At 34.8% G+C, this 18,780-nt stretch overlaps 4 protein-coding genes and 1 long non-coding RNA gene across 7 annotated transcripts; 1 reads left to right on the top strand and 4 right to left on the bottom strand.

Annotated features, from left to right (window-relative positions):
• Nucleotides 1-982: 982 nt before the first annotated feature.
• On the bottom strand, nucleotides 983-4,718 carry Snx27 (Sorting nexin 27). Of its 2 annotated transcripts, none has more exons than XM_961967.4 (6): nucleotides 4,430-4,718; nucleotides 2,910-3,012; nucleotides 2,627-2,843; nucleotides 2,066-2,571; nucleotides 1,648-2,016; nucleotides 983-1,602 (listed from the first exon to the last, which is right to left on the bottom strand). In XM_961967.4, exons 1-6 carry the CDS (start codon nucleotides 4,684-4,686, stop codon nucleotides 1,534-1,536), a joined length of 1,521 nt encoding a protein of 506 aa, XP_967060.2. In that variant the 5' UTR covers nucleotides 4,687-4,718; the 3' UTR covers nucleotides 983-1,533. The 2 variants fall into 2 exon arrangements, with proteins under 2 accessions (XP_967060.2, XP_015832936.2); XM_015977450.2 differs by lacking the exon at nucleotides 4,430-4,718 and adding an exon at nucleotides 3,221-3,372.
• Nucleotides 4,719-4,746: 28 nt separating this feature from the next.
• On the bottom strand, nucleotides 4,747-7,753 carry LOC655507 (toll-like receptor 1). Its single transcript, XM_015977446.2, has 4 exons — nucleotides 7,642-7,753; nucleotides 6,223-7,584; nucleotides 5,671-6,174; nucleotides 4,747-5,612 (listed from the first exon to the last, which is right to left on the bottom strand). The coding sequence occupies exons 1-4, from the start codon at nucleotides 7,750-7,752 to the stop codon at nucleotides 4,791-4,793; spliced, it is 2,799 nt and encodes a 932-aa protein (XP_015832932.2). The 5' UTR covers nucleotide 7,753; the 3' UTR covers nucleotides 4,747-4,790.
• Nucleotides 7,754-7,950: 197 nt separating this feature from the next.
• LOC655587 (peroxidase) lies at nucleotides 7,951-14,170 on the bottom strand. 2 transcript variants are annotated; one of them, XM_962148.4, is made up of 12 exons: nucleotides 14,053-14,170; nucleotides 11,078-11,228; nucleotides 10,825-11,024; nucleotides 10,448-10,624; nucleotides 10,199-10,395; nucleotides 9,952-10,147; nucleotides 9,555-9,900; nucleotides 8,985-9,141; nucleotides 8,762-8,932; nucleotides 8,512-8,704; nucleotides 8,357-8,462; nucleotides 7,951-8,288 (listed from the first exon to the last, which is right to left on the bottom strand). In XM_962148.4, the coding sequence occupies exons 2-12, from the start codon at nucleotides 11,221-11,223 to the stop codon at nucleotides 8,156-8,158; spliced, it is 2,022 nt and encodes a 673-aa protein (XP_967241.2). In that variant the 5' UTR covers nucleotides 11,224-11,228; nucleotides 14,053-14,170; the 3' UTR covers nucleotides 7,951-8,155. The 2 variants fall into 2 exon arrangements, with proteins under 2 accessions (XP_967241.2, XP_015832935.2); XM_015977449.2 differs by having other exon boundaries at nucleotides 11,078-11,244; nucleotides 14,053-14,157.
• Nucleotides 14,171-14,286: 116 nt separating this feature from the next.
• LOC135265944 (uncharacterized) lies at nucleotides 14,287-17,865 on the top strand. Its single transcript, XR_010333828.1, has 2 exons — nucleotides 14,287-15,608; nucleotides 15,652-17,865. It is a non-coding gene; the product is annotated as an uncharacterized LOC135265944 (long non-coding RNA).
• LOC100142038 (GILT-like protein 1) lies at nucleotides 17,582-18,671 on the bottom strand. The gene is made up of 4 exons (XM_008192165.3): nucleotides 18,364-18,671; nucleotides 18,175-18,312; nucleotides 17,945-18,121; nucleotides 17,582-17,893 (listed from the first exon to the last, which is right to left on the bottom strand). Exons 1-4 carry the CDS (start codon nucleotides 18,403-18,405, stop codon nucleotides 17,615-17,617), a joined length of 636 nt encoding a protein of 211 aa, XP_008190387.3. The 5' UTR covers nucleotides 18,406-18,671; the 3' UTR covers nucleotides 17,582-17,614.
• Between the last annotated feature and the right edge of the window lie 109 nt (nucleotides 18,672-18,780).

The raw sequence follows: 18,780 nt of genomic DNA, 5'->3' as shown, positions 1-18,780 counted from the left end.
AAATGCAGTGTTGACACTTAAAAGACGCTAAACTCCCGCATCGTAGTGCGCGCTGACACCTCATTTTGGTTTTCAATCCGAATAAAATAAATTGAGAAATTCTCGTAGATTTTAGTGACAAAACTTCATAATAAACATTGGTGTTTTAAAGAAAGTGTGTTGTGTGTTAAATGGAGTGAAGATAAAAGCGCTACCAGGATCAGGATTAAAGGGTTAATATTTTATTTAATTTTAAATTTAATTTCAATCTCAAAGACCATGTTAACATTGTATATAAAAAGAATGCACTTTTTCTATTACAGTTAGTTCGTTTAAAGAAGAAAAAGGCCACAAAAGGTGACATATGGGTGAGTGGATTTTGCTATACAGGGTGATTCAACAGTACCGTACATTCTCTCGGGTGCTCATAAAGGACATTAAACTGAATTAAAAGTTCCTGTGAAAAAACATTGTTTGAACCTTTTTTTCAAAGTTAAATTTTTAAGTTATTTTTTAATGCTTCAGATAATATTTTTTTGACTTTAGTTAGCAGAAACGATAGCTCTTGCAACATAAAATACCTGTTGAAAAAAATCAACAATTAATGATGTAAATATAAATTAAATTCGACATCCTAGAAAACAAAAGGGCAGTAATTGATACCGTTGCTAAGGAAAACAAATTACAAACAAGTTGCTTGAAAAAAAATCTGATATTTTTGGACTTATATGAACGTCTTTTATTACCATACGGAATTTGTCCGACACTTTGAATCACAATTTTATTTATTTTTAGATACGAAAATAAAAATAGGGTATTTCATTTGTAATTTTTAAGTTAACTTACAAAAATCTTTATTTTTTTACTTTCTTAATTAAAATAAAATTTTCCTTATCAATAAAGTGGGAAAGTTCTACTTTACCACAGTTTTTAGTTTTTAATGTAATAATTTTAAAAAGAAAGAGACAGTAGGCGAGTGCATGGGGTGAATAAAACAAGAGAATTTAATTATGTATATATTTAGAATTTAGTGCGTAACAGCCAAATTTTAAGATGCCATATAGTAACAATATAATTTGGAATCGATATCAACAGAAATAAATATTTTATTAGATAAACACTTGATGGATCCTAGAATAATATAAAAAATTCTAGACTGTTGGACACTAGAATTAAATTAATTGAGCTACGCGATTATCTTATGTATATACATTTTGTCGAATGAGACTCAAAATAGGAGAATTTGAAGCCTAGAAAAAGAGACTAATAACGAAAAAAAAAAACGGCAGTGCAAAAAGATAATTGGGTCCCACTACAACAGAAGTCATCACATGTAACACTAAACCTATATATACAGATAATTCATCTACACTAATAACTCTATCACATGAATTTTTTAAAAAATTTTCTAATAAATAACTTGTGCTCTCAAAAACAATAATTTCAACAAGTGTTATGGTCTCGAATCATTTTATAACCAAAAATATACATCACATAAATAGCATAAATTATAATACAGTTCAACAACATAATATGTATTTAAAACACTTCAAGTCACTCGCCCGTATCCAACCACTTGCTCTCTTCAATAATCCGATCGAAGCAATCCATGAGATACAAATGCTGTAAAAAAACCCTAGAAACATCACTAAAACCTCACCAACTTACATAAGGTGTGAAAATCTTCAACCATCGTGGCGTCTTATCCGCTCTGTTGTATTTTAAACAAAAGGCCATCCCTTCATCATCCACCTCCCACTGTCTTATGCAATCCCATTGGAGCCCCACCACTTGACTTTCCAAAGTCCCATCCTCTCGACACGCGTGTAGTTTTATACCCCCACTCCCCACAGCGACAATCACGTGACCGTCTTTCCGCGAATCGCATGCGCAATGGGGAAATACCACCTCGCCATATCCTGGTAATTCGCGCGCTAATTTCAAATATTCAGAAGCGCGAGTGTTGTCTTGGAGGGCTTTGAGTTGGTACAAACGCTCGCCGGCGTTTATATAACCTCGATTCACCTCATCGACCGACTGTAATTACCAATGCTACCAACTGTGTAATGTTCAAATGTGAAAATACCTGCCAAAAGATGTACGAAGTGGCTTGAGTGTCACTCATAAGAGTCAGTTCTTTCGATAGGGAAAAGAGCCATTTACGGACACATAGACACGTACTTGTTGCCGTACTGTAGTTCTGGATGTAGAGGTTATGTGGGTATTCGGTGGGTTGTAGTTTGCGTTCGAAGTTGTATTCGACAATTTCAAATAAGTAAAAATATTTCGAAACGCGTTTATTCATGCCGATTTTTTTGACAACGGCTTCGTAGACTTCGTCAGCGTTGGCGCTTTTTTTTAACGACACTGTGACAACTTCACGATCGGGAAGTAATACTTTAAGATCAACTGGACTGCTATTATTATCATCGTCTTGATCAGTGAGGAACTCTTGCATAATATCAGACTCGGCAATCACTCGCACAGCGCAAACCCTCTCCAAGTACTGCTCCAAGCCTCTTCGACGTGCATCCAACTGTTGTTCGCTTAAATTAAACGGCCACTTGCCTGGCAATTTCGGAAAAGTGAACCCTTCAAAACCAACCCTTAACACTGTTAACTGGACACCACCACCAATAACACAAACCTATAAACTCCTTCTTGAGGTCAACATGCAGCTTAGAGAACTCTCGATACCGTCGTGAGCACAAATGCCTCCCTGCCATGTAAATATTAAACGCCACATACCTTTCGCCCCCTCGTTCGTTGTAATGATAATCGGGAATACTAATCGGCAACGAACGTTTCTCACTATAATCATAATACACTTGATTATCATCAGTCGGTTCCAAACGCTCTGCCTCCTAAACCACCAAAAACTTTAATTGTAGAAAACAATCACAACAGATATAATTACCAAGACATCATACCTGTTGTGTCACTGATATGACGGTGAGGGTGAGCACATCACCGCCGGATTTTATCAAGTCCACCACTTGCTTGTGGGTGGCTCCTTCCACGTTCACACCATTTCTGCAAAAACGCATACATTCAAATTTGCGACCAAAAATAATAAAAAAAAAATGGCAACAGCGCAGTTTTTATAGTTTTGAAACAGATATTATTATAAATGTATGAATATGATCGCCGGCAATTTGAAATAGGCACTAGCGTAGATTGGTCCCTTTGGGGGTAATTAAGATAAAAGCACGCGATTTTGGAGGCGAACGTGTCAACTTACCTCCCGTTCTGTTTAAATGCGACATCTCCATGAACTTGGTAACTCAACATGTTGTTAAAGCGCAAAATTTGTAACGTAATAAAACGTAGAGTTTTATATTTAGCGATAATAAGTGACATTTGATAACTTTCTTTTCAATCGGAATTAGATTTATTTATCGTTGTAATTTGCCACCAGAGTTTGCAATTTCCCGTTTGGTGTTATTTCCCAAAGGAAAACGCTTGTAAATATTTAACAAAAAATAATTTGAGCGAATCTGGTCAACATCAATGGAATATTTTTAGTTGTGTATGTGACCTTGGGTTTTAATATAGAACTGTCAATAAAGTATAGTTGGCCGTGACTTTATGTCACTGAGACGTGCACTATAAAATCAGTTTTAATCTTGGAGATTATCTAAAGCTCGTAAACATCTTCAAGATAAATATTTCCAATTCCAACACATAATATTATTTGTGTTCTATTTTTACCGAGTCCAATTAACCTCTAAACCTATAAAGATACTCTTATACTACACTCGTAAAACGTGAAAAATAGATAATGCTTGGTTGCACAAACCTTGATCAACGCTTGACTTGTCTTTAAAACATAGCTTTAAATTTAAAATAATCAATTTTTTGCAAATAGTTTGAAACGTCACTGACTTTTTGGGCGATTTGTGCCCACCTTCCCCTACACTGTTGACGTTTTTCCATTATTTACAAACAGTTGATTATTTAATGCGGAAATAATGATAACAATGCGCATAATTTTCATACTTTCAGTTTTTATTAATTATTATTACGTAAACAAATCCCCAATTGAGTTTCAACAACTTTAATTTTTTGCGTTAGTAATTTGCATTTTTTTACATTGACAATGCATTGGAAAAAAAATGGACAAAAATTTATTAAACAATTAATAAAACCGTGTGATTGGTGGCTGATCCCCCTCCCCTCGTTTCCATAATAATTTGCATTTTTCGCTCAAACCATTAATTAATTAATTATTTCAAATTTGAGTTTCACGAATTTTTTGTGTTGGCAATAAAACACTTTCAGTTGTTTAAACGAAAATGGCCAATTTAGTGACATTCTGAGTGCTTCAAGCAGCCCCCTGAACATCCCGAGGCAAACCCAAGTATCTATCTGTCATTCACCGAATAAAAATCAATAACTCTGTCCAAGTGCCCCACAAATTGACACGTTGGTGAAGCCCCCATGTACTCACACTTCTAGAATCCGGTCGCCTTTGCGTATCCCAGCCTGTTCGGCAGCCCCCCTGTCCAACACAGCGCTGACATGCTGTAAGGGGGCGTACAACTCCCCATTGATACTTCGCAGTTGGCCCCCTTCGCTCACTTGCCCCCGGACATTAAAACCGAACCCAGTCTCTGTTTTATTTATGGTGACAACACGGGGCCCATTTGGCATTTTCATGTTTTCGGCGACTCTTATTGCACTTCGGGCCGCATCAGAGTCGGCCATATTTTGACGTGACACGTCGGGAACACTCGGACAGGGTCGTATCAATTGAGTTAGGCAATCAACAATACAAAGTTTTATATTTACAAAAAAATATTACATAAAGTCTATACGTCCAGTTTCCGATGAGGTAACGCATATTGAAGCTTCTCCCAGAAGTGAGAATCACCCAATTTGAGGTAGGTATTCGTCCTGAGATACAGTCTCAGCTCCTGATCCAGTCCTTCAATATCGATTTCTCCAAGCAAAATCATGATAATTTTTACTCGACCCTCTCTCATTCCCTCAGCATGGGCCTGTTTGAATTCTTCTTTGGCCCAAACACTTTGAAGAAAATTTTGCGAAAGTACCACAATTGTGCGTTTTGACGTTGCAATTGAAGTTACAATTTGGGTACTGATCATTTCACCCGGTACCCAATCCCGAAAATGTAAACAAATTTTGTAACCTTCTGATTCCAATTTGGGTACCAACGTTTCTACAATATATGCCTCATCTTTGTGGGAATAACTCACAAAGGCGTCAAACAATTTATCCTTGTCTAAATCCTCCTCAGAGACCCACCATAAGCATAAATTCTTCGAAAACAACCAAAATTTTATGTTTTTTTTGAAAACCGAGAAAATAGCTACGAATATGGAGGGTAGTACTAGAAAGCTTGCAACTAGAGTTAGGTAAAGTAGGGTCAAGTCGGGACATAAAACGCTTCGGGTTAAGTCTACAAGTCTCCTAGTACTGTTGGTGCAAATGACATGGTGATAATTTATCTGTTTAAAACGATTTCGGATGAAACTTGTCAAATTTTCAGTACTACAATCACAAATCCATGGATTATGGTCCAGAGTTAAATTACGCAAACTTGAAGTATTCAAGGCTTGAATTATGTCGTAATTTAACCGAGTGATGTTGTTATGGTCCAAATGCAGCATCTGTCAAATTTTAGTAACGTTTAAAGTAAGAAAAATATTAGTAATGGTACGACCATACCTGTATTTTTGGCGGTACCCATGATAATTCCCTTATAAAGTTCCCAGAAAGGAACAATTTTGTTACGTTGGCATAACCGGTCAAATCAACTGTTTGCAAATTGTTATTTTGCAAATGCACCTCAATTTGACTGAAATTGGTCCAATTAAAAACTAGTGGTGGAACTGATGAAAGTTTCCTATTGGCACAGTCGACAATAACTGAATTGTCAAACGGTCTCCACTTGCAAAAACATTGTTCTGGACACTTTGTTAAAGGACAGTAAATGGTAGCAAGTGGTACCATTTCAAGGTTACTTCGTATGTCGAAAATGTGACCATTGTGGCTCTCAATGTGCTTAAATAACTCATAATTGTGACAGTCGTATGTCAAAGGATTGTCGCTTAGATAAATCGTTGAAACGTAAGTACTGGAAATTAAATCGATATTGTCGAATCGCACTATTGATATGTTGTTGTGGTCCAAAAACACGTCCACATTTGAAACCCCTTGTAGAGTTACGAGCTGAAAAATTGAGTTTCACAATATGGAGAAGACAAAAGTAGTACTTACCGAAACGGCACCAATTAGGTTGTAAGTCAGGTCAATTTTTTGGAGGAATGGTTTATTGTCAAGCGTGACAACATCCTCAATTCTTGTAATTAAGTTGTTACTTAAGTCGATTTCTTCAATATTGATAGTGTCCTTGAAGAGTACTTCGTCACTTCTCGAGTAACGGTTTTCAGACAGATTTATAATCCGTAATTCGTCGTTATTGAAAAAAAGTTTTGAATGAATAGTCTCGATTTGGTTTTGTTGAAGATACAGTTCTTCAAGTCGGATCAAATCGCTGAAAATTTCGGGAGGTAGTACTTGAATGTTGTTGTTTTCAAGTTTGATGATTTTTAATTTTGTTAATGACTTTAAATCGGGAATTGATTCAATTTGGTTGCTTGCTACGTCCAATTCTTCCAAGTTGTAGAGATTGTCGAAAAATTTTTGGGGGAAGTACTTCAAATTGTTCCTTCGGAGCGCCACCATTTTTAATTCATGACAGTTTTTGAACATGTTATTTGGTAATTTTGTCAAGTTGCAACCAGACAAGTCGATTTGTTCCAATCGGTAAAGATCTGAGAAAAACTGTTCCGGTAGTACCAAATTTTGGTTATAGCTCAGATCCAAATTTTTGAGCGATTTCAAAGGCAAAGTGTGAATTGTTTCAATTTGGTTGTCCGACAAATCCAATTCTTCCAAGTTGTGTAAATTTTTAAACAAATTTACGGGGAGGTGTTTAAGCTTATTGCCTCGAAGTACCACAACTATTAATTTTTGGCATTTTGTGAATAAATCATCCGGTATTGTTTCCAATTGATTGTCGGCAAGGTTTAATAATTCCAGAAACTCAAGTTTGTGCAATAAATTTGGTTTTAATTGGGTTAAATGATTGTTGTTTAATTCGAGCCCTCGCAAATTTGGAGTATTTGAAAAAATACCGTCTTCAAGATTGTTTAAAATGTTTTCGCTCAGTTTCAAATATTTCAAGCTTCGTAATTGTTGGAATTGATCTTTTCCGATTACCGAATTTCCATATTCAACATCGACCATTGAAACGTCTTCGACTCCTAGATTTTGCAAAATTTCCCCAAAACCTTGAGGTGGTAAAGGACAAAACCTTAAACGTAGCAAATTAGTTTTAGTGAGAGTTATGTTGGGTAAATGTTTGGGGTTGAAAATTGGTAAATTAGAACACTCAATTATGACTTGTTGGAGTTTTGTTATGGTGATTTGGAAACCTCCAACTTGGGCATAATCAAACGGGCAAAGGTAAGTGTCTTCGAAATCTTCAGGACAGAAGCAAAAATCAGTTGATTGGCACTGAAGACGAGTGCACAAAGCGATAGCGAGCGTTATCGAAAGTAGAAATGTTTTTAGACACTGCCGGAATAAAAAATTACTAAAATTTTGTTCGGAAAAAGGACTGTTTTTACGTACTAAATTATTCATGTTGTCTTCCGTGGTCACGAAAAGCACTGATAAGGGCTGACAGTAAACTAAACTTTCAATGGTAGTCACGACGTATTTAAGTACCTGCTTGTTTTGCATTCAGAAAGGGTGAAAATTACCTGCTAGTGGAATTTCCAGTACTGTGTTACTTAATTTACATAACCCAAAATAAATGCGTGGTTGGATGTCTCACATTAAAAAAAAATTGCTACTTGTTTGCTAAAAGTTGTTAGCGCTTTGAAAATAAATTAATTTATTTTCTTAGGTGACCCTCAATTTATTTTCACAAAAACACCGTTTTACGAAAATAGAGTTTTTTATTAATACTGTCATAAATATACAAAATTAGATAAAACATAAATTAAAGTGCAAATAATATTCGACTTTCGAAGTTCTATCAAATAAAGCCTAGTATTAACATGAACTTAACTAGAAAATGTACAAATAAAAACAAATAAAAATATTTAGGCACAAAACAATTGTCTGAGACAATCACAACAATTTATTTCTTCTTCCAAAAGAATTCATCGGAAAAGTCCGACCCGAAATCGTACGGACGTTCGACACCAAACGGAACTTCCTTCCACAAAGTGAGATCAACAGCTGGCAAATTTTCGCACGGTGTAATCGGATTACTAAAATAATTCTCTCATCAATCAAATTCACACTAATTATGATGTAAGAAGAAAAAAAAACTACGTACTCGTGAGATATTCTTTCAAAGCCTCTTGGTTGCATGGCTTGGATGTGATGGCCATTGTCGCATAATAATCTCGAAATGCTCGTTTTACGAATTGCGTTTAATTGTGCTGTAATTACGTTTGAATTATTTTTAATTGGGTTACTTTAACAACTAACCTAAAGTGAATCCGTTGTGTTGATTCTCGAACCAAAACCTATCCCCAACTCGAGTTCTATAGAACTGTTCAGTCAGAATACACAAGAATGTTGGTCCTGATAAAGTACCCGGAACATGGGCTTCCAACGAACCACCAACTGTTAAATCAACATCGTCGGGACTTTCGTACAGTGTCGCCAATTTTTTCACATTCTGACAATCAAAAAAAAAATTACTACATTTCAATTACATTATTAATTATTGTCTCACGTCTTGTGTCATAACATCGAGGAAATCTTCAAAACTGTGGGCTCTGGGCAATCCACAAAAACCTCGATATTCGTTATAGGAGGCAAGTCCATGGTCGCGATTACGTTGGATATCAATGGCTTTCAAATCCGAACCGAATTGTTGTCCGTCTCGGAACAAAAACTGTGTTATCTGAAAAATGTGCATTGTAATCTGGGTTTCACGGTTATTGCTACGACTTTACCTCACTGTCATGGTAAGGATCAGAAGCGAGTTCCGGCTGAGTGGCCAAACCTCGAGTCAATTCATCGAAATTGTCGCCCTGTTCGACAATAGCAGGACGGTTAAACCAATCACTGAGACGCAAGTTGCCGTAGCTGCTGCGGTGCTCGTTTACCAAACTGAAAATGTTTATTTGGCGATACAGAAAATCACAAATCAAGTTTGAATTTTTTGTAATTATATCTAATTGCTTCTTCGAATTATTATCGGCCCTTAATAAAAAAATTGCTCAATTTGTGGGAATTACATAAAATTTTTTTAGAGAATATTTTTATTGTTGTAGAATAATGTTAGATGTAAAAATGGCGAAATTTTGATTATTTTGATGGATGTTTTTATTTTACCAGAAAATTGTAAAACATTACTTTTGTCGATTGTCAAATAGTGTGTCAGCTCAAGTCACCTCAGGTCATGCTGTTTATTATTTACCACATTCAAATCTCAAATTTCTTTCTGTTTTCAGTTGTTTTTTTTCACGTATAAATGTTACGTAATTTATTATTCATAAAAATATAGAAAAAAGTGCTCTTACTCCAAATGCCCTGCAATTAGCGAATGGAAATATCTGAAAGCGGCCGTTGCGTGTTCGTTAAGCACCGTCGGGTCAACTTCTTGTCGATAATCGTTGATAAAATGTTTGCTCAAATAGATAATTTTGTTCTTGAGCGAATTTTCAATTCCAATGAAAATCGGCAACCATTCATAGTAGGAAATAAATTGGTGTTCGGCGATTGCAATTCTTCTAGCTTCCTGGAAAATAGTTTCGTCGTCCCAATGTGGATTCAATTTGGCCAAAGCGTCAGCAATTCGATTGTGTTCTCTCATAAGAATGATTTGAAGGATTGTCAATTGTGGGTTTTGGTTGACTCGAGCGTCCCCTGAACGTAGTAATAATTTTAATGGAATAATTACTGCTTGTTGTTACTTACCAGCTAAATAGCAAACTTCTTGTGGGCTTTGAATAGAACAAACGCCACTAGCGTTGGTACTCCTCGGTAACCATTCTTTCCCATCTCGTACTTCAACTCTAAGTCTTCCGCCTTGGAATTGCCGGACTTGTTGGTTGATTTGGTCGCTGTTACCGTAAACTATCGATAAGTCCAAGTAATGGTTAACTGCAGTTAACTGTTAAAATATGATTGCATGATAGGTTAAGTGGAAAATAAAATTAAGTACTTGTTCAGCCGGTTGTGAGCCTCCAACACAGTTGCGATCACGATCAGTGATCGTTCTTACAAAATTCATGCACTTTGCATTCGTCTGGGAGTGAGCGGGGTCATCGTTGGGCAACATTATAGGGAAACAATGTTCCGGTATGTTGGCAAACTCGAGCAATTGACCATCGGCCGTACAACACTTGGTCTGATGGGGCTCTAAAGCACTCATTTACAACACCCAACAAGTTGGAAAAAAAGCGACACTTACGTGCTTGGGTACTTCCCGCAATCATGCTCATATCATGGGTGATTATTTGCCCATATTGCATGGCATTAATTGTAAATTTGGGATCTTCAATTTGTACATCGGGATAAATCAAAAGACTGACTATTCGAGAGCCTGGGAGCGGTTTTCCCGTTACTGAAGCTGTGGGGGTGCTCACCCCTAAAAAAACAACCAACGAAGTTAGAAAAATAACCGGTGTTTACAAACATTTTATTATTTTTGTGGTGTAAAACCGATTTTTCTGAAACATTCAAATGTTTGTTCGATATTGATTTTGTCAGCTAATTGTTTTTTCTCAAAACAGACTGACTTTTTCTGTTAAATTAGTGCACCCCTTACCAACATTTTAAATTACTTACCATCGGCGTAATTCGCCGGTAGAAGCCTCGCGTATCGTGTCTGTGGAGTACCCAAAATTGGGTTCCCTAAATTATTACAGGAACCATCGTAGGAGCGGTACCTCGATTTGGGGCACCCTGCTGGTGGGGTACCACAGCCTAAGGTTGCCGGATCGGGTGTTGGGGGTTGTGGTTGTGGTTGTGGCAAGAAATTGTTATTGCTACAAAGAGTATTTGTATAAAGTGCGTTTTTTGGGGTATTGGGGGGTAGTACTTGAAAGGGTCAAAGGCCACTGGTGCCGCAGGTCCGTAACCGTAAGGTCTCCTGTCCCAACTTGGCGTGTGTTCGAGGAAAATGCTATACCCCGAGCCTTTGGGTTCAGCTAAGGTCAAGTGGAGAAGGGCCAGGAAGTACCACATGGTGACTAAACAATTTAGTTTCTGACGTAATTAATAATCGAATTGTCTCTATTATAATGAATGATTCATTGTGATAAAATCTCTTGAGTAATTATCGTCCTTGGGCCAAGAACCTGGTCGCTTTACATATTTCTGAGCACAACAAATTAATTATTGAACGAGAATAGTTCCAAGGACAGAAATTTTGCAAGTACTAGTCTAACGGTGTAAACACAGTATAATGAGCTTTCTTTTACGCCGCCACTATAATTCCAAACATATTAATTAAGTTAATTGCAAAGCAGTGACACATTCATGTTTTATTTATAAATCGGGTGGTACCAAGTGACCATCTTCATCGTAACACCTTTCACCAAAGATGTTACATGAAACCGGCAAATTTATTTTCGCGTAATTAATTAAAATTCTGGCAGTTTTCGATTTTTAACATTTTTTTGTATAATTATTATAATGCGACCGCGCGCGATTTTTTCTTTTCTAATTTATTGTCGATATGTTTGTGTTGGTTTCATTGGCTTTCTCATCACCGGTTTCCAGTTTTTCGTTAAAGTGAAAGGCACTGATAAGAAGGAAAAATGGTTCATATTCCAGATTCATCAGTAATGCACGGAACTATTTATTTCCTGTAGAAGGTCGACGAGATTTGTACGCAATTATTGCTTAATTTGTATCAAAATATGCGATAAATCGAATCATAATTAAGTTTCTCTTGTACTTGGAATTTCTAATCCGAAAAATCTCGAATAATTGCACATGACGTGTATGGTAATTATCAATCGTCGCACGATTATGAAATAATGCACTTTTTTGTGTCTCAATCGTTCATGCACTAGTTAGTTAATTATTCTCGAATCTCGCGAGATTGAAAATTAAAAATTTAAATATTGTCCTTACACATATGTGAACTTAAGTTCGAGTGAAAGCGACACTTTTTCAAAAAATCAGAGTTTACGCTTTGGATTAAAATCATGCACTTTTACTTAGTTTTTCGTGTTTGTTTATGCAAAATTTAACATTTTGGGATCTCCCACAGGGTTCTGTGCCACAAAATTTTTGTAAGAATTTCACAAACTAACCTTTTGTTTAATTGCTGTTTTGTGGTGCAACAGTAATATAACAAAGAGATTTTTGTAAAAATCTGACGAAACGAACAATTAGTCAAATGCATGTTTAAATATTTTTACAAAATCTGGAAATTCTCAGGAATTTCCTAACGGCGTGTTTCTCCTCTACCGGGAAAATGCCGGTTTTTTCCCATGTCTTTTTGCGTAATACATATCGTCTAATGAGTGAGAATATCAGAACTGCATGACAATCTTAGATAATAACCGATGCAAAACAGTACTTGTTGTTATTGTTGATGAATTCAATCACACATACCGTCGAGCTAATAGAGCATCTAAGAGAAAGCAATCAGATATGCAAGAGCATAAATTTGAATAAAAAAAATTACAATAAAGGGTCACTCGGTTATGTGCTAACTGCTGTCGTAAAGCGAAACCTTTCACCGACTTAATCTATATTTTACAATTTGAAAAATCGTGACTGTGCACAATGATAACATGTTACAACATTGAGTCAAATCAAAAGTGAGCAAATCGTCATATTCAAGGTGGAAATTAATTTATCCAAACAAATTAAATGGCTGATTTGCACTGCATCCGTTTGATCTATGTATTCGTTATGCTTCTTTGTGGAGAAACGAGCATGAAGGCTGCTGATTTTTAATGATTGATTGAATTATCACGTGTGTGTTTGCGTTGGCTAATTCTACTGTCCACCCACCCTATTACACAATTTACAATTTTTGAAAGTTTGTTACATATTGACCAATATCCCGTTATAGCACAGAAAAATCGATTCGTTTCCGGGCGATTTAATTTTAATTAGCGACACAATCTTGAGTTTCACACAAAGATTGTTTCAAAACTTCAATTACTCTACTTACATCTTCACCATTGACCTAAAAATCGGACAATTTTCGGCAGTGCGTGCGAACTATTGTTTCAAAATCGTGACGGCTTTTTCAGCAAAAATCTATGTTTTGAAATAGTTTTATGAAAGAAAAAGCGGAACTAACGATACGACAAGTAATTAGTTTAAAAATCACAGTTGTACAATTGGAAGAAATTTCCTGTAATTAAATCGGATTCATCGTACTCCAATTTCAGGACCCAACAGAAAATTATTGAATTACTTGACAAAACCGATTACAAAATTGTGAACTAACAATTTTAAGCCATGTATTCCAAATACAAAACATCCAATTGTATTCTCTCGGTGCGAAATTGAAATTAAATTAAAATCGGTTTAATTAACAAAAATTTGGGCTTGTTTGCTTAAAAAACCTACAATAGTAACAGTTATGTAAGTGTTTTTAATTATTTAATTAAGAGAAAAATATCCAGTTTAACTACAGTCATTGTGGGTTAATTATTAAATTTCAATTTAAACACAAATTAATTACCATTGTCAAGATTTAAATCGAATAAAACATTAATTTTGATATCGAAGATTTCTACAAACTACTAAGAAAAATCAATAAATGTGGATTACTTTTAAGACTTCAAATTAAAATTATTTACAAGACTAATTATCTGTGAGAATCCATTCTTTTGTTCACTTAAATCTAATTTAATTCCAATTTTAAGAAATTTCCGCATTTATTTTGAATTGCTTAAATGAATATTTACAAAACTAACAAAAAAATCAGCCGGATAAAAAATGAAAAAACTGTTAAATTTAAATTAATTTTTGATCTGTTACCTAATTTTACGGGTTAATTTTGCAAAATGGAATTAAAATACTCTTAATTTTGCTTTTTCCTACCTCTTAATTTCCTACAAACTATGTCAAAAAAATAATCCTGGTTTTGTCGAGCACCACAAACACAACTGAGTCTATGTTTGTGCACACCCCATCTTTATAACATTAACATGAAAAGAGAAAGTGTTACTGTTAGACAAACCGCTCCGTATACTCCGGAGGGCGCGTACAAATCCCACCTCTCCGGAAAACCGGAATTACGTCATCGAATCATCAACCGGACTCGAGCTTTTTTCTCTTGTTGTTTTATTAAACGGTGTAAAATGAACAATTTGTTCAACCTTGCCAAAAAATCTGATAACTGGACTTGTTTAAGGTTGTTTTGCAGATAAAGAGTCATTGTTTTGTGTGTTTATTGCACTAGTACAGGTGCAGGAAATGGCAAATTTAAATGCCTGGGAGTATTGGCGGTTATTCTTCATCTGGTTGTTATGATTTAGATTTAGAACACCATATCCTTTCAAATGGTATTTTCGCGTTAAAAATCGATTGTCTGCACACCAAATTTAATAAACTGTAGCTTATTAAATTAAAGAGTCGTGAGTTGGAATTGCGATTTTACGATTTGAATCACTTAGCTTCGTTCGATATAAAAGTAAAAGGCTGGAATGTGTGATTAGCTCACCCTGTACACAGTAACGCACCTACATTTACATTTCTGGAGCAAGCTAAATGGCTGTTTTTTTTTCGTCGAAAACTATTATGTCTCACTTTCACTAAGATGTAACGCAAACTAAAATATAGTTTAAATGAATGTAATTTTGTAGTTTTGGTTGAAAAGTTAATTTATTGAGCAATTCAACTGTGACCATGATCACATGTTGTTGTTGTAAGAACTTGTGCTGGTTTGAAATTGGGGGGAAAAATCCTCCTGATTGAAATTCACAAAAGTTTGGAAAATTGCATAAAGGCACGAAATTTTGTGTAATTTCGAGTGATTGGAGTGTTACAAGGCAAGCGGATTTATTAGGCGACCTTCTTGAACTTTCTTCCACTTAATTAACCATGATCTCGAATTTTGATTTATATTTTCATTTGAAAACAATATCTTACAAAAAAGTAATTAATTGAATAAAAAATCTATTGTCTGGTGTTGTCAAGGCCGGAGCCATTTTTTCGGCTTTCTCCTTTAATTGCCGTCTCTTGTAAAGTACTGAAAAAATTGTTACGTTCAAGTAACGTCTAGTTTTCCTCATTTTTTCAAAAATTTACCTACATTTACATAATTTTGAAATAGTTAAGTACCCACGTTAGATAATTTTGTGATTGCAGTCGAATTAATCAATCATTTCACAATCTCAAATATCGAAAAAATCTAACAATAAAATTGAGAAAGCTCCAGCTTTTTTTCATTTATTAATAACAAAGAATGTGTGAAACGAAACCACTCAAGCTTAAAATAAATAATAGCAAATGTTGTTACACAACCACAAATTTTGGTGCATTTCCTATTCTCTGTCAACGTTTCAATAACTATGCCAAAAACTGTCAAAAGTGATGGAATTTTCGTCTTTGAGCGAATTTTTGGCGTCATAATGGTGGCCTTTCATTTATTAGAGGTCTGTATCTCAAGTGATTGTAATTTTTATCATAATTTTCCAGGTTTTCGTTTATCTTTTCTACTTAATTATTTTTGCGTACGTCATTCTTATCTTCTATTTCCTTTTCTTCGTTTGATGAGGCAATTTTAATTATTATAACATGACTTGCATTTAATATTAATGAGTTTAGGAAAAAATGCAGTACGCGTGTGAGTGCTTCATTAGTATTATGAATAAATAAAAAAACACTAGATTGCTACAAAGTATTTTACTGGAATACCGTGAGCGGTCAAGCCTGAAAATACTCTTTTATTTTTTAATGAAGAAATAGAGAAATTTCGTCTTGAACTTGACTGTGACATTTCCAACAATACGATCAAGTTTCAATTTTTGAAACATGTTGACATTGTACTCCTGACATTTTCATAAAAACGTTATCCTAGGTCGGGTCGTCTTTTAATCGACTTGTTTTTACAGCTCGTTGCACAATTTTAATTGTTTGTCCTCATCAATGGATCGAACTTTTAGTTTTAGAAGGAAAAAATTCATTAATTAGATAAAGACCTTCTTGTAGTGTTTTACATCATTTCCGCAATGCCATTTTTATGCATATGAAAATATGAATGTTTGTACAAATATGGAATAAAATAATAAAAATGAAATAAAATAAATCGGGCTGTTAAGGCGAGAAATTTCAAACTCGTGACATTTCGTAATACAAGTCACGAGTTTTTATTACATTTCGTTTTTTTAATGATCGATTGATAGGAAATAAAACACATTTTTATGAATCGATTTATTTGGCAAGTGTCAAATCAGCCCCACCTTAAAAAAAACTGTCTCATCTAGTCCAGGGCCAGTTCACACCTGCATTTGAAAGGTAAGTATTCACAATTTAAACGTGTTTCCTGCTGCTGGAGTGCAAATTGTAAACAAACCGACAAGGTCAGGTGTGATTGTGCTGCATTTTTATCACATCATCATCACAAATGATTTTTGTGCGAAAAATACGATAAACTTTCTCGCTATTAATCCATCATTCAAAGTTTTAATTGCGTTTCCTATGGGTGGAGTAAGTGAATCGACATTTTGATTTATTTATCGAATTGTCATCAGGTCAACAAATGCGAGATCAAGCTGCGAACTTGTATTATTTACTGGGTAATTAAATGTGTAAACTTATGTAAGGTGTTTTAAGTAATTTGCAAAAAATGTTCCGATTTCAAACATGAGTAAATTTTTGTACTAGTGAAAGTTCCAAATTTATTCACGAGCAAATTTCGACAGATTACCAGACACATTCTTATCTCAGAAATGGGTGTATCAATTTCGTTAATTAATTTTACGTTTTTTCCGCCAATGATACAAATTTGTAATCTTTAAACAGCATCATAAAGATGATGATTAATAGGTGAAGGCTGATGACACTATGAAGGTGTGTCTGTAGTAAACAATAATATTGAATGAAAGGTTTTTTTTCATTTTACATATTTTCTCATGGTTCCAATTCTCAAACGATGTCAAAATATTTGTAAATTAATTTATTAATTAATGTTTCCGCATATTTATCGATCATAACACTAAATCACATCAATTAGGAGCACAAGGGGGCCAAAAATTATTTTTTGCGCAGTTTTCGAAACAAAATAGGACAATACTACGGATATCTAAAGGTTAGGATGTGGAACGAAGTATCAATAAAACGTTTCCGTTACCAGAAAGCGCCGATTGTTTTATTATTGTCCCATTTTCGAAAAAGTGGTTGTATTTGTATAATGGTTAACACATAGCAAGATTATTTTATCTTCAACTTCTAACTTCTAGAAGTTGAAGATAAAATAATTCAGATTCCAGCATTTTCTGCCGGTCATGCAACCAAAAATACACAATATTACATTTTTTATATGAGTTAATTAAATTTAAATTGCGTTGTTTGTACTATTTTTTGTGGGTTCTCCTAAACCAGAAAGCTAATGAAAAGCCCAGACAAATTCTTTAGATAACGTTTTTATTTATAAATTACTTTACATTGAAAAAAATCTCCTTTGTGGTAACGTCTTGTTATCACAAATTCGCGGTTTATCGCTTCTAATCTTGCTACAGACAACAGCTGCAAAGTCCACAAGCGACATTTCCTGCAGATTATCATCAAACTGATCATCATAGACCACAGTTGGAACGAATGAAATATTTGGTTCAAGATCATAGGTCCTAGAGCCATGTTTAGCTAACAAATCATCTCCTTGATTGGTCGTTGCACATTTGATGATTTTCCCCCAATTAATTCCAACCCTTTGAGCACACTAAAAATTTAAATCAATTTTTTAATTTTTAAACCAACCACGCAAAAATACTTTTTTAATTTTTTCAACATCAGCCGGATTTCGCTCACGCATCACACAATCAACAAATGCCAAATCCTTATCTTGTCCACTGTTTTGTGCCAAAGCACAAGCTTGGTATTTGTTGCCTTGGCATTCGTTGGGGCCATGTTGGCAGTCGAAGATCCATCGACGATTAACGTAATTGTGCTTAAAAATTTATTACAACAAAAGGGCGAATATAATTTTATATTGTTACTTACTGTAGCTTTGCCATAAGGGATGAATTCGAGTTGAATGTAATTTTTGAGTTGTGAGTAATTAGGGGTGAGTTGGCGTGTTATGAATCTTGAGCTGTCGTAACAAAGGGATTCGTAATACAGGGATACTTTCAACGAATACTGCAATTATTTATTCATCGACTAGAAAGGGCAAAATATTTGGTAACGTACCGAGAATTTGAAAAGTGTGATTACAATTAAATAAAGTTTCATTTTTACGAAGAGATTCACTTGGAGTGTGTTTCACAAGACTACGCATAAGTCAGGACACGAGCCCTCATTACATTATATTAAATCAGGACCGGACTGGATATTCAAATTTAGTATCTAATTGATTTTTAATGTGTTATTAGTGTTTTCGTTTACTTTGTAATAAGCTGATTTCTCCAAAACAGTTTTTCGTAGACGGAAAGTGTAAACAGATTTGGAATTCTGGGATAATTTTACATAAGAAAAGCTGAAATTGTCAATTCTTATGTTGTATATCTTGACGAAAAAAATTCTTAAATCTATTGACTAACAAATAGATTTAAACAAAGTTTCTACCTAAAAGTGCTGAATTTTGATGATTTTTTATAAAAACTATTA

This window comes from Tribolium castaneum, chromosome 4, assembly GCF_031307605.1.
Source record: "Tribolium castaneum strain GA2 chromosome 4, icTriCast1.1, whole genome shotgun sequence".
Classification (NCBI taxonomy): domain Eukaryota; kingdom Metazoa; phylum Arthropoda; class Insecta; order Coleoptera; family Tenebrionidae; genus Tribolium; species Tribolium castaneum.
This window is presented reverse-complemented; position numbering and strand designations above follow the sequence as displayed.

Excerpts from the sequence above, each read along its gene's own strand:
- Snx27 (XM_961967.4), bottom strand. The coding sequence starts at position 4,686 with ATGGCCGACTCTGATGCGGCCCGAAGTGCAATAAGAGTCGCCGAAAAC. Across the intron at positions 2,844-2,909 it reads TCATATCAGTGACACAACAG|GAGGCAGAGCGTTTGGAACC; the intron begins GTATGATGTCTT and ends TTGGTGGTTTAG. Across the intron at positions 2,017-2,065 it reads CTTCGTACATCTTTTGGCAG|TCGGTCGATGAGGTGAATCG; the intron begins GTATTTTCACAT and ends TGGTAATTACAG.
- LOC655507 (XM_015977446.2), bottom strand. The coding sequence starts at position 7,752 with ATGCAAAACAAGCAGGTACTTAAATACGTCGTGACTACCATTGAAAGT. Across the intron at positions 6,175-6,222 it reads ACCTAATTGGTGCCGTTTCG|CTCGTAACTCTACAAGGGGT; the intron begins GTAAGTACTACT and ends TCAATTTTTCAG. Across the intron at positions 5,613-5,670 it reads GGGTACCGCCAAAAATACAG|ATGCTGCATTTGGACCATAA; the intron begins GTATGGTCGTAC and ends AAAATTTGACAG.
- LOC655587 (XM_962148.4), bottom strand. The coding sequence starts at position 11,223 with ATGTGGTACTTCCTGGCCCTTCTCCACTTGACCTTAGCTGAACCCAAA. Across the intron at positions 10,625-10,824 it reads ACCGGCGAATTACGCCGATG|GGGTGAGCACCCCCACAGCT; the intron begins GTAAGTAATTTA and ends TTGTTTTTTTAG. Across the intron at positions 9,142-9,554 it reads CTAATTGCAGGGCATTTGGA|TTTGGTAAACGAGCACCGCA; the intron begins GTAAGAGCACTT and ends AAACATTTTCAG.
- LOC100142038 (XM_008192165.3), bottom strand. The coding sequence starts at position 18,405 with ATGAAACTTTATTTAATTGTAATCACACTTTTCAAATTCTCG. Across the intron at positions 18,313-18,363 it reads TCACACTTTTCAAATTCTCG|TATTCGTTGAAAGTATCCCT; the intron begins GTACGTTACCAA and ends AAATAATTGCAG. Across the intron at positions 18,122-18,174 it reads TCCCTTATGGCAAAGCTACA|CACAATTACGTTAATCGTCG; the intron begins GTAAGTAACAAT and ends TAAATTTTTAAG.